The sequence below is a fragment of the Acipenser ruthenus genome, chromosome 35 (genome assembly GCF_902713425.1).
Source record: "Acipenser ruthenus chromosome 35, fAciRut3.2 maternal haplotype, whole genome shotgun sequence".
NCBI lineage: Eukaryota > Metazoa > Chordata > Actinopteri > Acipenseriformes > Acipenseridae > Acipenser > Acipenser ruthenus.
This window is the reverse complement of record NC_081223.1, coordinates 4622379-4638392: the sequence shown is the minus strand read 5'-3', so window position 1 is coordinate 4638392 and position 16014 is coordinate 4622379. Positions and strand designations below refer to the sequence as shown.

The 16014-nt window shown below is 40.2% G+C and overlaps 1 protein-coding gene across 3 annotated transcripts; it reads right to left on the bottom strand.

Annotated features, from left to right (window-relative positions):
• Window positions 1-790: 790 nt before the first annotated feature.
• Window positions 791-15511, bottom strand: LOC131705306 (zinc finger protein 135-like). 3 transcript variants are annotated; one of them, XM_059007726.1, is made up of 4 exons: window positions 15449-15511; window positions 14447-14710; window positions 11889-12386; window positions 791-3129 (listed from the first exon to the last, which is right to left on the bottom strand). In XM_059007726.1, the coding sequence occupies exons 3-4, from the start codon at window positions 12148-12150 to the stop codon at window positions 1928-1930; spliced, it is 1464 nt and encodes a 487-aa protein (XP_058863709.1). In that variant the 5' UTR covers window positions 12151-12386; window positions 14447-14710; window positions 15449-15511; the 3' UTR covers window positions 791-1927. The 3 variants fall into 3 exon arrangements, with proteins under 3 accessions (XP_058863709.1, XP_058863711.1, XP_058863710.1); XM_059007728.1 differs by lacking the exon at window positions 15449-15511 and adding an exon at window positions 15305-15363; XM_059007727.1 differs by lacking the exon at window positions 15449-15511 and adding an exon at window positions 15277-15305.
• Window positions 15512-16014: the final 503 nt, after the last annotated feature.

Genomic DNA, 16014 nt, shown 5'->3' with positions numbered 1-16014 from the left:
CGCTGTACAGCCAACAGCTTTGTTAGTACCAGCTCCATCCACTGGTACCTGCAGAAACCTGACTCCTGATTTATTCTACTTCTAACCGTCACTCTGGGACTCCAGCTTCATTCAGTGGCAGTGGATCAGGGACACAGTTTACACTGAGCATCAGTGGAGTGCAGCCTGAAGATGCAGGAGATTATTACTGTCAGCAGGGCAATAGCTACACATTCACACAGTGATACACGTCCGTACAAAAACCTCCCTCAGCTCTGCAGGAACTGCTCTGGCTCATAGACAGTAACCACAGGGGCTGAGGCTGAGAGCAGCTGCAGAGCTGCTACAGTCGGACTGCACAGAGCTGGGTTTGATTAGGCTGTGTCAGTGGTATAGTCTGGATTCAAACCAGCGCTCTCCGGGCTATAGGGCACATCCTGCACTCCGGCACAGTGCCTTTGCTGAATGCTCCACTCAGGAGCCCCTGAATTTTATAATTTTTAGAAGATTTGTTTTTATTTTATTAAGTAAGCAATATTAATAAAATAATTTCAGTATGAATGTAAAATGTTGTTTAATGACAGTGATGACATTTGAATGTGTCCAACGTGAAAGATCATTTAAAGAAAGACCAGGTCAATGATCTAGTCTTAGAGCCCACCGTGGGGGACATTAGTGCTGCTATTACTTAACAATGTGAGGAAGTAAACAATAATCTATTTGCTTTACTTTATTCTTTTTCTTGTTTTCATCATTTAAAAACCTGCATACAGAAGAGATGTGTTCATACTCAGAAAAGTAGTCCAAAGAGTTTGATGATAAAAACAGCATTTTAATGACAAAGAGCAATTAATTTGACCTCCGAGAGACACACAGCAGATATTAATAGTGACCACAAGAGGGAGCCAGAGCACCACTGCTGTCCATAATGTAACAACACAGTAATAAGACTATTGAAATAGGCAGTAGCAGTTACCTCCCCAGTCAGCCCAGTTCTCCCATTGTTAACACAAGGCTCCTCACACCCAGTCATCTAAACATTCCAGTGTGGGTCTGTGTCTGGAGGAAGGAGCTGCTCACAGTGATGCATGCAGGGAAACACTGACTCTAAAATCTCAACCTGCAACTTCCACCCCTGACACTTCTAGTATATTTGTTGTCTTACATTTGATTTCTATAAGAATCCAGACTGACGCAGATAGTCAAAGTAAACAGCTTTTATTTCCCTAATCAAATACAGCTCATCGCTTAGCTTGTGCCCTGCTTGTTGTGTTATCTGGTTTTACACTTTGAATTTGCACAAGGTGGGGCAAGCAGCAACACACAGTCTAAAAGCGCATCCACATTTACTCTATTACAGCTGCCTTGTGCCATTCTATGCAAAATAATTAACAATAGCAGTTTGTTTCCTCCTTCAAAGGGTTTACCAGGAGAGCTGCTCTGTGATACATGAGCACTCAGATTCTGATCCAATCCGAAATTATGTCTTTCGTATTACAATGTGAGTGTGTGTCTCAGTCACTTCAATCATACAAAGAGCATTTCAAGAGGAGCGATAAAGTGGAGCGAAGCGATCAAAAAAAAGGCGCCAAGTTAGAAGCAAGAATTGTGTGAATCTTGGGCCCCAGCACCTTTCCAATTGTGCCTATTTGCTTGACAAGATTGGCCTAATTGCTTCTCCTAACTTGGATTTTTGCATTTGAGATCACCCCTTTAAACAGCTGTTTGTCGAACTTGTTTTTGTCATGGGATATATTTAATATAGGGAGGTAATCACTCCATAGTGGTTGGCTTTGTGCTAAGGGCGAGGTCGTTACACTAGTAAATTCCATTTAAGGATTTGTTCTGACTGTCTCCTCGGCTTGGGCAGCCACACTATTCAGCAGCACACTGCTGTGCTGAAATGCCAGGAAGCAAAATGGATAAAAGTTATTTTTATGCAGGAACATTATTTACATTTTCTTTTTTTTTTCTCTCCTGTGTGAATTTGCTGGTGTGTAACAAGGGATCTTGACTGACTGAAACTCTTCCCACAATCAGAGCAGCGGTACGGTTTCTCTCCTGTGTGAACGCGCCGGTGTGAAACAAGGTGTCCCGACCGTCTGAAAGTCTTTCCACAGTCAGAGCAGCGGTACGGTTTCTCTCCTGTGTGAATACGCTGGTGTGCAGCAAAGGATGCCAAGTGACCGAAACTCTTCCCACAGTGAGAGCAGTGATACGGTTTCTCTCCTGTGTGAATGTGCCGGTGTACAGCAAAGGATGCTGAGTGACGGAAACTTTTCCCACAGTTAGAGCAGTGATACGGTTTCTCTCCTGAGTGAATTCGCTGGTGTGAAACAAGGTTTGCTAACGAACTGAAACTCTTCCCACAGTCAGAGCAATGAAACGTTTTTTCTCCTGTGTGAATCCGCTGATGTTTTCCAAGTTGTCCTGACTGACTGAAACTTTTACCACAGTCGGAGCAGTGATATGGCTTTACTCCTGTGTGAGTTCTCTGGTGTTTTACAAGGTCTGTTGAATCCCTGAAACTCTTCCCACAGTCAGAGCAGTAATATGGTTTCTCTCCTGTGTGAATTCGCTGGTGTGTTACAAGTTGTCCTGATCGACTGAAACTCTTCCCACAGTCAGTGCAGTGATACGGTCTCTCTCCAGTGTGTATTCGCTGATGTATTAATAGGTGTTCTGACCGACTGAAACTCTTCCCACAGTCAGAACAGTGATATGGTTTCTCTCCTTTGTGAGTTCGCTTATGCAATTCAAAATTTCCAGACCGACTGAAACTCTTCCCACAGTGCGAACAGCGATAAGGTTTCTCTCCTGTGTGAATTCGTTGGTGTTTTGAAAGGTCTCCTGAGTTCCTGAAACTCTTTCCACAGTCAGAGCAGCAATGCGGTTTCTCTCCTGTGTGAATTCGCTGGTGTGCTGTACGGTGTCCTGATGACTTGAACCTCTTTCCACAGTCAGAGCAGCGATAGGGTTTCTCTCCTGTGTGAATTCGCTGGTGTATCACAAGGTCTCCTGAGTGCCTGAAACTCTTTCCACAGTCAGAGCAGTGATACGGTTTCTCTCCTCTGGTATATTTTAATTTCTCTCCTCTCAGTATTTTTAAATTCCTTAACTGGGTCCATGCTTTAACTGCTGGACTGGAACCTGGAAAAAACAAACAGGAGTGAAAAATCAGAGACGGTTTTAAGTAAGAAATGCAGAAAATGTTCCTTCCTCATTATGTCGTTTCATGACCTTTTCTGGGTTAGGTAGTGTAGGTAACTGTAGTGTAGTCCGCACCAGGGAGGCTGCAAAACTGATTTGATTTCATCCATCTGAACGCATGAAGGAACCTTCTAACCTCTCTTTAACTGAACTTTAGAGGAATACTAAGGATGAGTGAGTATAAGTTTAATTTATTCATCACAGGAATAGTAACCTACTATACTGTTTTTTCTGGTGTTGTTGATTATTGTTTATTATTTGTCAAAAAGGGTTGCAATGGGTACCTATCTGTTATTAATACTAGCCCGATCAGCTAGATTAGGATAGGGAGATTGTAGGAGGTAACAGAGCTGTACATTTCTACGAGGAATCTGTGCACTCTGATTCTGGGGCCCTGTGCTGATCTCGGAAGGTTTGATCAGGAGAGTCAGCCTAGAACTTTTAGTCTTTTTCGAAAAACAGATTTAAGGGGTGGTGTAAAGTAGACAGAGATTGGGTGTTTGAAATACTATACCAGAGTTGCCAGGTCCGCGGTTTTCCTTTAAAAAGACAGCCGCGGGAAATATTTAGGAGTCGCTGGTTGCTACTTTTTGGGCTACTTTCAAGAGGTCTCGTGGTTTTTTGGGCTAGTTTACTTTATACATATAAAAAAAGAATAACTTTATTAAAAATGTATAAACTTTTGCAGCCTACCCGCCGCAGTGCACACAAACTATGTAAAACTTTGTTTCCCAATAAAATAACATATTGCGCATGACCACAACCACCACTGCGCATGACCATGCGAGTGAACAGGAGTGAGAGACGAATGATTGTGTTAATTGACAGTGAAAAGCAGCCATTTTAAGAAACAGGGTAGAAACATCGAAACCGCTAAAAAGCAGGAAAAATAAAGAAGTAATCTAAATACTGAAAAAAATACTGCAAAGACTGAGAAAGAAAAAGGGTTACAAGCATGGATTAGCCGTGTACCTGGCGATGACTCAAAAGCAGCGTGTAGGTACTGTAAATGTGAAGTGCGAGCGCATCACAGCGATCTGTTAGCTCACAGTAAGACAGAGAAACATATTAGAAATGCAGCTCCCTATTCAAATACAAGAAGCTTATTTGACACAGGATTTAAGAAACAAGTTGACAATTCCATTAAAATATGCGAGTTGAAGCTGGCAGCCCATATTGCTTGCCTTTCCAGCATTCTCACCGTAGATCATTTGGGATGCATAGTCAGGGAAGTTGTACAGAAGGATATTAGTCTTCATAGAACAAAATGCTCAGCACTTATAAAATGTGTCATCGGGCCCATTGTTCATCAGGAGATGCTTGAAGACATCGCCAAAGAGCCATACTCTCTAATTGTGGACGAAAGCACAGACATCAGTGCAAACAAGCAACTCTGTGTGGTGTTCAGGTACTTCAGCAGAAAACATGAACGTATCATTTACCGGGATTGTTAGCTTGCCAGCCGGTGATTCTCACAGCATTGCAACAGCCTTGTTAAAAATTCTTAAAGGAAAACAAAAGAAGTGGAAAGATGCATTGGTCTGGCAACAGACGGTTGCAATACAATGTGTGGGAAAAATAATTCGGTACTAACAAAGTTAAGGGAGGTGAATCCAAAAATTGTGTACATCAAGTGTGTTTGTCATTCACTGCAGCTCTGTGCATCAAAAGCAATGGACGTACTTCCTCGAAACATCGAGTACATGGTATCACAGACATACTCGTGGTTTTCCCACAGCACTCAGCGTCAAAAGAAGTACCGCGATCTCTATGCCACCATTAATGTTGGCCCGCTGAAGATTTTGCAGCTTTCTGACACAAGATGGCTTGCAATTAGCCAGTGTGTTGATCGAGTGCTTTCTCAGTATGAAGAGCTAAAGTTGCACTTTCAGCTTACAAAGGACACTGAAAGGAATTACAATGCTGAACTGCTGTACCAGATGCATTCAGACCGCGTAAACAGAATGTATCTGTTTTTTTTTCAGCCCCTCGTCACTGAGGTCAACAGAATAAACAAGCTGTTTCAGCTTGACGGTGCCAATCCAGCGAAACCTCTTGCTGATTTAATGACATTTTACCGCAGTTTGATCCAACGAATCATGAAACCTCACGATTTTCCAACATGGTCATCTGTAATGGATTTTGACATAACGTCCGACAGAAACAGCTTGCCACTTTCAGCAGTGGACTTCGGGATCAAGTTCCAGTTAGAACTGTCACAATCAAAGATCGAACCTCAGAAAGCAGAGGATATCAAACACAGATGCAGAGATTACATGTTCGAGTTTCTGAAAGAGATCAAACAAAGATTGCCTCCTAATATCCAGCAACTTGAGTCACTTACCGTTCTCAGCCCAACTGTTGTACTCAGTTCCAAAAAGGAACAGATGGCAAATTTATCATTTTTGCCACTTTACAATGGAGATCTTGGCAAACTCGAACAGCAATGGCGAGCTTTGAACAATGTACACTGGGAGCACACTGAAGACAACCAAATTAAAGAGTTCTGGGTTGAAGTGGCTAAACACTCCGATGCAGCTGGTGATAAAGATTTCACTGAACTTGGTCTTTTTGCCTTATCTCTTTTAGCCCTACCATTTAGCAATGCATCAGTGGAACGTGCTTTTTCACAAATGGCCCTAATCAAAACCAAACTAAGGACCCGCATGCAAGAGAAATTGTTGGAAAACATTCTTAGGGTCAGAGCATATATGCAGCGTAATAAGTGTTGCTGCAACCAATTTCAGCCATCCAAAGCAATGCTGTCACTGTTTACAGGCGACATATATGAAGCAAATAACGCAGAAGATGGTGCAGACTCAGAGGAGCTTTTTTGAAACTAATATTATATATATATATATATATATATATATATATATATATATATATATATATATATATAAGTAAAAATGTTTTATTTGGTACATAATTTTTTCTTTGTACATTTAAAATTGACTTGAGATACACCTGCGTGATGATAACAGCTGGCCCTTACACGAGGAGTTTGAAGGTAAGAGGTTAAAAATGTTTTTTTATGTTTTATTTCAATGCATGGGGCATACTTTCAATTAACTTAACTTTTTTGTGTTTGCAAAAAAGAGCCAACAACTTGCCTTTTTTAATTTGTTAGGTGTATTTAATTGATGTGGCTGTTTAATTGATTTAAATGATGTGATCATCTAATTAGATTGGTGGCATAACTTTAAAAGATTGAACTGTTTTCTTCTTTGGGAAACAGTAGCAGCATTGAAGGATAGGGCTACATGTTAATGGTAATAAGCTTGGTTTCAGTAAAAAAAAAACAAATGAGGCTAGTTTTGAAGTGATTTTGGGCTATAAACACTGTAGAAATCTGGCAACCCTGTACTATACAGAGTATAATGGTCCTGATCCCATTCTGGTTGCGAAGACCAGGGAGTCAAGTTGTTTATTGCTAATTTCCTGAGAGGGACTGTACATACAGTTAAGCTTGCCTATGCTGGGGGGTTCCCGAGTGGCACATCCAGTAAAGGCGCTCCACGTGAGTGCAAGATGCGCTCTATAGTCTGCAAGTCGCGAGTTTGAATCTAGGCTATTCCTTTGCCGATCGAGGACAGGAGCTTCCAAGGGACGGCGCACAATTGGCCGAGCGTCGCCCGGGGGGAGGGAGGGCTTAGGTCGGACAGGGTGTCTCGGCTCACCGCACACCAGTGACCCCTGTATTCTGGCCGGGCGCCTGCGGGCTTGCCTGTAAGCTGACCGAGAGCTGCGTTGTCCTCCGACGCTGTAGCTCTTGGGTGGCTGCATGGTGAGTCTGCAGTGTGAAAAAAAGCGGTCGGCTTGATGGCACACGCTTCGGAGGACAGCGTGTGTTCATCTTCAACCTCCCGAGTCAGCGCAGGGGTGGTAGCGGTGAGCCAAGCGTAATAAAATAATTGGCCATTCCAAATTGGGAGAAAATAATAAATTACTGGCAACGACTAAGTTTATAAAAAAAATTAAAAAGCTTGCCTATGTTGAGAGTAATTGAACATGCAAATGGGAAAGGCTAGCCTAGGTTGCAAGAGAACCCAGAGAGTCATTTGTTAGATTGGGTTGCAGGAGAAACCAGAGAGCAGTTGAATGCACAATAAGCTTGTCAAGGTTACAGGAGTTTTCTGGGAGTAATTGTGTGTACGATAACCTTGTTTGTTGATTGTAAATGAGAGAGTAATTGGAAATAAACTCATTGATTATATGTTGATTCACAAATCTGCTGTATAAAAATAGAATAAATGAATAAGGGTGATTGAATATTAACTCCAATATATCGGAGGACAAACCCGCCGATTAGCAATAAAGATCATTTTAAATCTGTGTATTAGAAATAAATGAATAAGAGTGATTGAATATTAAGTCTAGTATATTGAATACTTAGAAGTGATTAGGAAGAAAATAACATGAATTTGGTGATTGATTTTGCATAGAATTAATTAACACATAAAGCATTTTGTTGTAAGAATCATTTAAATTGTTTATTTCTTACTTTTGATAAACACTGAAAGACCTTGGCTGTTAACTCAATCTGGTAGTTATGGACATGTTCATTAAATTACATTGAAGTTTTACCCAATTAGCCAAATTTGATAAATTACTGTGGATGGTCTTTAGGAGCAGATCCATTACGATGTTTATCTACCAGTTCCATTGAGAAAGATCCATGAGAATAAATGCAATTCATATTACAAAAATTAAAAGTAATCTGAACATTTTAAAAGTAAGACACATTGACATTGTAATAAGAAAACAAGTTTTACTTTAGCCATTAACTAATTAATGGCTTGTAGACTGAGATTATGGAAAAGCTAATGATTAAAAACTTTTTACAAAAGTGGCCTTGGGCAGCAAATTGGACGGGACCACGTGAAATTATAGACACATGTGGCGAGGGGAATATGATGGTTTGTAAAAACAAGGAAACAGCCGACATATAAATGGTTTCATGCGGATTAGTGCAAATTGTTTAAAGGCTGATATTGTCTAGAATACATTCTAAATTAAAGTCTTAGACCTATATTTCAATGGGGAGGTTGGGGCAAAAGTCATGCAATATATATTTAAGGTTTTCAAATATTAACAAAGAATAAATCCTTCACTTGATTTTTCATTTCAGAAGCTGCTGTTCTGTGTGCATTGGTGAGCCTGCTAGCAGTCACTGAAATGCACCCTTTAGTCCAGATCCCTGTGTTCCCTCAATGAGAGATAAACAAGCCGATTACTGCTTTGCTATGAACTAAGATCTGGTGGAAGCAGTGATTAACAAACAAGGAGAACTCCACAGTGATGTTAACAGAGGGGAAGCGAGAACCCGCAATTGATACAGGCAGTACCTCCAGAACAAAATACTGATGAACAAAAACACATAAAACCTACTGCTTTGCCAAAGATTGGAGATGTCAAATCCCTAAAGAAAAAGGAACATGGAGGCTGGGTAATGACTTCATTCAAAGATTGGAGATGTCAAATCCCTAAAGAAAGACGAACATGGAGGCTGGGTAATGACTTCATTCAAAGATTGGAGATGTCAAATCCCTAAAGAAAGACGAACATGGAGGCTGGGTAATGACTTCATTCAAAGATTGGAGATGTCAAATCCCTAAAGAAAGAGGAACATGGAGGCTGGGTAATGACTTCATTCAAAGATTGGAGATGTCAAATCCCTAAAGAAAGAGGAACATGGAGGCTGGATAATGACTTCACTCAAAGATTGGAGATGTCAAATCCCTAAAGAAAGAGGAACATGGAGGCTGGGTAACAACTTCATTCAATATCCATTGTTGTTGAAAAATTCCTAATGGGGGGGGGGGATCGGACATTCCCTTAAAGGAGTTGCGAATTCATCCCTTCAATGCAAAACACACTGGAACTTACTGGTTGCAATATACCACACAATAAACTTGGACCACTCTCAATGTGTTTCAGCTTTCATTTTATTGCCACGACCACGACCAAAACCACTGATACCACATAGTCCACAGACTACTCCAGGATCCGCAAACAGACTTGTGTTTACTCGTTTCAAAAAGACTACTGTTGAAAATGTTCAAATAATCAATGTTGACTGTGCTTATTAATGTTGATAGTTGGAAAAATATGCTAGAAATGTATTGTTTAAACGACATTAGGTCTAACTCGAAAGTTATCCAGGGTGCCGTTTCCCAAAAGTAACTCGACCATCGTAACAGCAACGTGTCAAATCTGATGTGTTTCCCAAACACCGTCGTTAGTCAAGTAGCTCATGAATAGCATTGTGGGTTCACGAGCCGTCTGGGTTAATTGCGAGGAGACTTTGTGAGCACACAAGGGCTGCGGAGCACCACTTGAAGTGTGTGTGTTGAGGGCATCAAACATATACATTCTGGTTTAAGTTTAATAATTCTTGCTTTGAACAGTATATCGCGTTGCTTTGTGTTGAATTTATTGCATTTATAACAAATAAAAAGGGTAATTTTATTAAGAATAAAAAAAGACCAGTATTTAATTGTATCGTTTTGAAGCCAGGTTACCTTCAATTGCAATGTGTAAAATAAAGACGCATTATATGAGGGCAGAAGTACAAAGTTTAGTAATACAAAGTGTACATAAGATCATGATTTAAATGGAAATTGAAATGATATCTGGAAGATGCTGTTATCACAATACATAATGGTTACTCCCCATGACCCTGTAAAGGAGTAAGCGGTTATGGAAATGGTTACTTGGATATACTGAACGGAGACATCACCACCAGGGGCCATAAGAAAAAACAAACTATTATTATTATTGCGCTGTAAGGCTAACCTACCTGCATTCTATATCTGGGATGGATTGAACTTATTATTACCAGTATTAGACCTATTATTATTATTTCATTACTTATCTTTATTAATAGACAACATTGATCTATATTTATAAACAAAAGTGCTAGTAGTTTATATCTTTAATTTACTTATTTGTATATAGAGCTTGTTTTTACTGTACCGTCAGTTTAGGGGAGTCCAGATAAGAAGAGAAAGATTGAGTTTGGCACGGTTGTTTTGTATCCCTTTTCACTGTAATAAACCCTCCATGCTTGATTCAAGTGGCCTGTTCGCATTTATATAACCCATGCCTGGCTGTCTAATCTTTTTAAACCCTTACAATATTACAGTATATTAACAATACAAATTTTTATTTCTGCTTGTTCATTTTCCAAAGTTTCCTCGTCTATATAATCGCCAGGTCTCAAATAAATTGGCAGTCTCCAATAGGCGCTGGTCTGCTTGTGAGTTTTGTAAATAAATGCCTGGCCGTTTAATAGAAGTTTCACGGTATGTGTTAATGTCCATTTAACTGCTGTTAAATACTTTTGTACATGTCCGGCTACAGAGATTAGCACTGTCTCTCAGAGCCGGCCTTAGGGCAAGGCAAGCAAGGTGACCGTCTAGGAGGGCCCCACCCCCAAATTGTGTATATGACGTCTTGAAATGAATCCCGATTCAGACTCTTCACAATAATCACCTCCAAAATATATTGATTTCTGCTTACCAATTTACTGTATGCACAGACTGACAGAGTGGATGTATTTCCTCATGTGTGTACTTGTTCTGCCATAACGGCCCTTTTATTGAAGGATGGGTCCTGATCATGACATGCTTTTATTAATTAGTAAAAAAAAATACTTAAAAAAAAAAAAAAAAAAAAACTCAAGCAAAAAAGTAAACCTACAAAAAGGACCCTTCAGTACGGCATTCACACAGCGATATTACAGGCTCAGCTGCAATTTGGCAGCATACCTCCATTTACATAGAAGGCAGATCATGCAGTGTTAAAACATGCTGCCGGTGTGTCACACTTCAAAAGAATATACTGTATGCTGCACACATTAAATAGGGATTCGTTTTTTAAAAAACAAAAACATTCTGTTCTTCAAATATGCAAGAGCACAAAACATAAAGTCTACCGGTAACTCACATTTCAGTATGTTGCTTAGACAAGTTAAACTGATAAGTTTGTTTCAAACTTTTTGTGCCATGTAATCATACACATAAAACAGTAGGCTACAGTATTTTAATTAAAGAATAAACCATTTTAGCCAGAACTCTAACTTATTCTAATAAATTAAACTTTATTTTATAATATAAAGCAGAAATGCTGTTAACATATGGTATTTTAAACAGTATTTGTGTTTTTATCATTTATATTCTGAGGTGAAATTAAATATTTAAGCTATTTATTACCCAACCTGTGACATAAAATATACAATATACTAGCCTACGCTGGTCAGACAGTTGGTTTCGAACTTCAGCCCCGTGTCATCAGCTGCAGATGTGGGCAGGACCAGATTTCAGAACACGAAAAAATAAGGGGAGTTTTAGGACTGTACCAGTAACATCTATTACACACATTATAGGGTGTTACATACTGTCCTATACAAAATGTGGTGTCTGTTCACACTGAGAAAAATCTGCTTCACACCGGCACTGTGCCTCCACTGAACCACCTTGAGAGTGTCGCTGCATTTACCAGCATTTCCCAATGACACTGAAAGTGATTCCGCATCAGTGCCGCCACAGACACAGTGATTTGCTTCAGTGTAGACAAGTATGTGAAATGAACCTGGATGCTAATGTGGAGCCCTGCTATCTGTTCTCAGCCTCTCAGTCACACTGTGGCCATCACTCAGTGTAGAATGACAATGTCACAGCTAGTCAGTCACTCACCTGCTGGACTGCACTCTGAATGTGAGCTCTCGTCGTCCTGTCCACCTCCTTGCGTGCTGTTGGGAGAGCCTTCCTCTCCAGAGCCTTGCTTTCTCACATAGATTCTCTCCAGCACCACGCTACACTCCCGCAGATGTACCGGACCCAGCTCAGTGGGGGCTGCTTTCAAGTCTTCGGATTCTTCCTTCCCTGGTTTCAAGAGTACCTCCTCTTTCAGGGGCTCCATTTTAATACGCACCATTTCCAGCACCTCTTCTTTCATAGGAACTGGTTCTTCTGTCTGGGAGATCTCCAGTTCGTTGCACTCAGCTTTAATTCCACCACTGGCTTGATGCTGTCACAGGGCGTCTCACCGAGCTCCTGTTTAATGGGGAGGGCAGCCAGTCCAGTGAACTCCAGTCTAATGGGGACCAGTTCAAGTTTAGGGAGCTCCTCTTTAATCGGGACAGATTCCATCTTCACATTGTCCAAGGCATCAAACGTGGTTCTGCTTGGTAACTGTCAGAAAAAAAAGAAAAAAAAGATGAAAGGCTGGTTTCATATCACAGACCCTGATTAGCACTAATGCTGAGGCATGTCTACACTGAAGCAAATCACTGTGTCTGTGGCGGCACTGATGCGGAGTCACTTTCAGTGTCAATGGGAAATGCTGGTAAAATGCTGGTAAAATGCAGAGACTCTTTATTCTGTCACTGACCCGTCTCTCGAGGTGGTTCGGTGGCGGCACAGTACCGGTTCTGAAGCAGATGTTTCTCAGTGTAAACTGCAATGCCACAACAGACACTGCATTTTACACAGAACAATATGTAACACCCTATTATATTTGTAATGGACTTTAATGGTACACTCCTTAAAAAAAACATTTTTTTGTGTTTTGAAATAGGGTTCAACCCGCTACGGTCCCCTGCCTCCCGAGCCCGCTCCTTCTCCACCCTTGCTCCGCAGTGGTGGAACGACCTTCCTACAGATGTCAGGACTGCCCAGTCCCTGACCACATTCCGGTGCCTCCTTAAGACTCACCTCTTCAAACAGCACCTGTAGAACTCCTCTGTTTGTATCCTGGGACACTATCACCCTTCATTTAAATGTGCTTTATTTTGCTCTTATCTGCCCCCTATTTTACTGCATTTAATCCTGTATTTCAGAATATTGTAATCTGCCAAGTGTTTAACCTGTAGTAGTTTGTACTTAATCATATCCTGATGTATCTATCACTATTATCTTCTGTATTATTGAATTGTGGTTTGTTACACTTGAACAAAAATTATTGTATTTCTTGCTCTTATTGTATGACTTGTATTGTAACACTTGAATGTATTTGTATTTACTTGCGATTGTAAGTCGCCCTGGATAAGGGCGTCTGCTAAGAAATAAATAATAATAATAATAATAATAATAATAATAATAATCTGCAGCAGGGAGCCGAAGTTTAAAACAAACAAACTGCAGTGTACAAAAATGAGGGTCGATAGAATAAAAGAAGTCATTTTTAAATTACTAAATGATGCTTTAATCATGTCAAACTTTGTGTAGATCAACTTATTTAAAAATGGATTGATTTGATCGATTGCTCAAAGTAGGTGTTAATCCCCAGGGATCCTAGAAATCTGTTTATAACAGAATACTGTGGAAAAATGCGCAATTTGCATTTTGGCAGAGAATTTGTATTTTTTACATTTTGTGAAGAATGCAAAGAACATCTATGAACCCCACCAACTGAATGAGTTGTAAATGTTTTAATGTAAGCACCAGTAACACTTCTGCAATGTGCACATCATCACCCTGTTGTGTTTGATCAACCACTACACCTACACTCTACAAGAAGCCTGGGAAAGTACTGGATGCACTTCATTCATCCCGTGGGGATAAAATAAAATAAGGGTTTTGGAGGTTGCCTGTGCTTTGAAGTTTCGGTTAGGATTGTTAGGATTATGGTGAATTATAAAAAAAAAATCATGTGATGAATGAATAGCAACTGCCCACCAGCATCGAGTATGTGGGGGCCGTGAGACCTCAGCCACCCTCGGGCAAAGTCAGCATTTTAAAAGGGGGCTCAACCCCCCTGTGTTTTGAGACATGTCAGGGCATCCCTGCTGATCACAAATGAAAAGAAAAATGGTTTCACATTACTAGCATGAAATACATTGAAAGCACTTAGATCAAAATACCTATACAGTTTGTATACACAGCAATGCAGTCGAATACGTTTGCCTAGAGATTTATTGGTAGAGAACTTCTGACAGATATATCTTATAGTCAGTCTGACATACATAACCAACCCATACATAATTCTTTAAAAAAAATCTTATAACTGCTGTGACTACATTTTCACCATTCTGGTGTTGTGGTCACGTTCATGGGTTCTTTGTTAAAGATCACTTAACTCTGTTATTTTACCGTCAAAACTACAGATATATATCTATAGACAGATCTAGAGCTACAATCAGCGGAGTTCAAGTGAGATTTCGGTCCATCATCTTGGGTGATGATAAGAACACGAGAGAGTACACATAGTTCTATATATGTCTCTGTAGGGGTTCCAGTTTAGTAATACACACCATTTCCAGCACCTCTTCATTCACAGGAAGGGGTTCTTCTGTCTGGGAGATCTCCAATTCATTGCGCTCAGCTTTAATCCCAGACACCTCCGACTTGATGCTGTCAGATGGCATCTCACAGAGCTTCTGTTTAATGGGGAGGGAAGACAGTCCAGAGAACTCCAGTCTAATGGGGACCAGTTCAAGTTTAGGGAGCTCCTCTTTAATCGGGACTGATTCCATCTTTAAACTGTCCACAGTATCAAATGGGGTTCTGCTCGGTAGCTGCCAAAAATAAAAAAAGAAAGATTATAAGTCCTGTCAAAGAGGTTTAAGTGGGGGCTCCTGACAGGCACACCCAGTCAAAGCGCTCGCCCGAGTGCAGTGGATTTGTATTTCACTTTCAGACTCCAGAAACTTAAAAATACCAGAATTATTCTGATCTGACTCTTAAGGTGGATTTCACTTTTAAATCGCCACAAAACATGAAGATGTTTAATTTAAATTACTGATTGCGCATGCGTCTATTAAAAAAACTCCTGCAAATTCGGCGAGTTTTCGGTTTAACCCTGAAGCAGAAATCGTGTTAACCATTGACATACACACACACACACACACACACACACACACACACACACACAGACATATATATATATATATATATATATATATATATATATATATATATATATAAAATATGGATTACATTGTCAACGTGTTGTTTATACTAACGTTTCAGAAAATGCGGAAAAATTTGACTACATGTTGTATTCACACACAAACAGGAAACAGGCTGCTCTCGTACAAGCAGTGTTATAGATTGGGTGGATTCCACAAACGATTAGACTCACACTGTGTATTACTTCTAAATGAACACACTTTATTGAAAATCACACATCTGGTACCACGAACTCAGCTCTTCCCAGAATCCCGCTCTCCAACATCCCGCTCTCCAACATCTTCCTACCAGACCCCACCAGACCAATATAAATCCAGGATTTTATGAAATGGTTAACAACTCACCCGCTACTAATCTTCAAAACTCAAACCCGCCGCAAATCTTGCGCTTTAAAATGATGCGTCCGGTTAAGTTGAGTTTTTGGAAACCAAGCTTGTTCTGGGGGGCAAAACGAATGCTTTGCTTCTGATTGGTTACTTGCGAGTCTAAAATGATTAATGGAACATTTGATTGGCCAGATTATGTGACAAAAAGCTGGCGGGGAAAGACTGGGAAAAATTTAGGTGTGTCTGACTTTGCGGTTAGAACTACCCACTGAAATGCATAGAATTATATAAAATATTGTATAGAAGAACAGAGGCTGTATCAAACTACCGATATTTTTTTTTTTTTTTTTTTTTTAATTTTGCAAGATTCGTACATATACAATATTTTAATACCAGTGTTTCCAAAGATGGTTTATTCAAGTTTTTCATGGCAATGCAGTGTTGGTGATACAGAATGAGACTTGAGTTTAAAATATGTCTGCCTTGAGCAAGTGCAGGTCTGTGTCCATCCTGACCGAATCATCTGTCGAGCATAAACAAATAACCACTAAACCTACTGCTGCCCCTCGTCAGCAGAGTCCAAT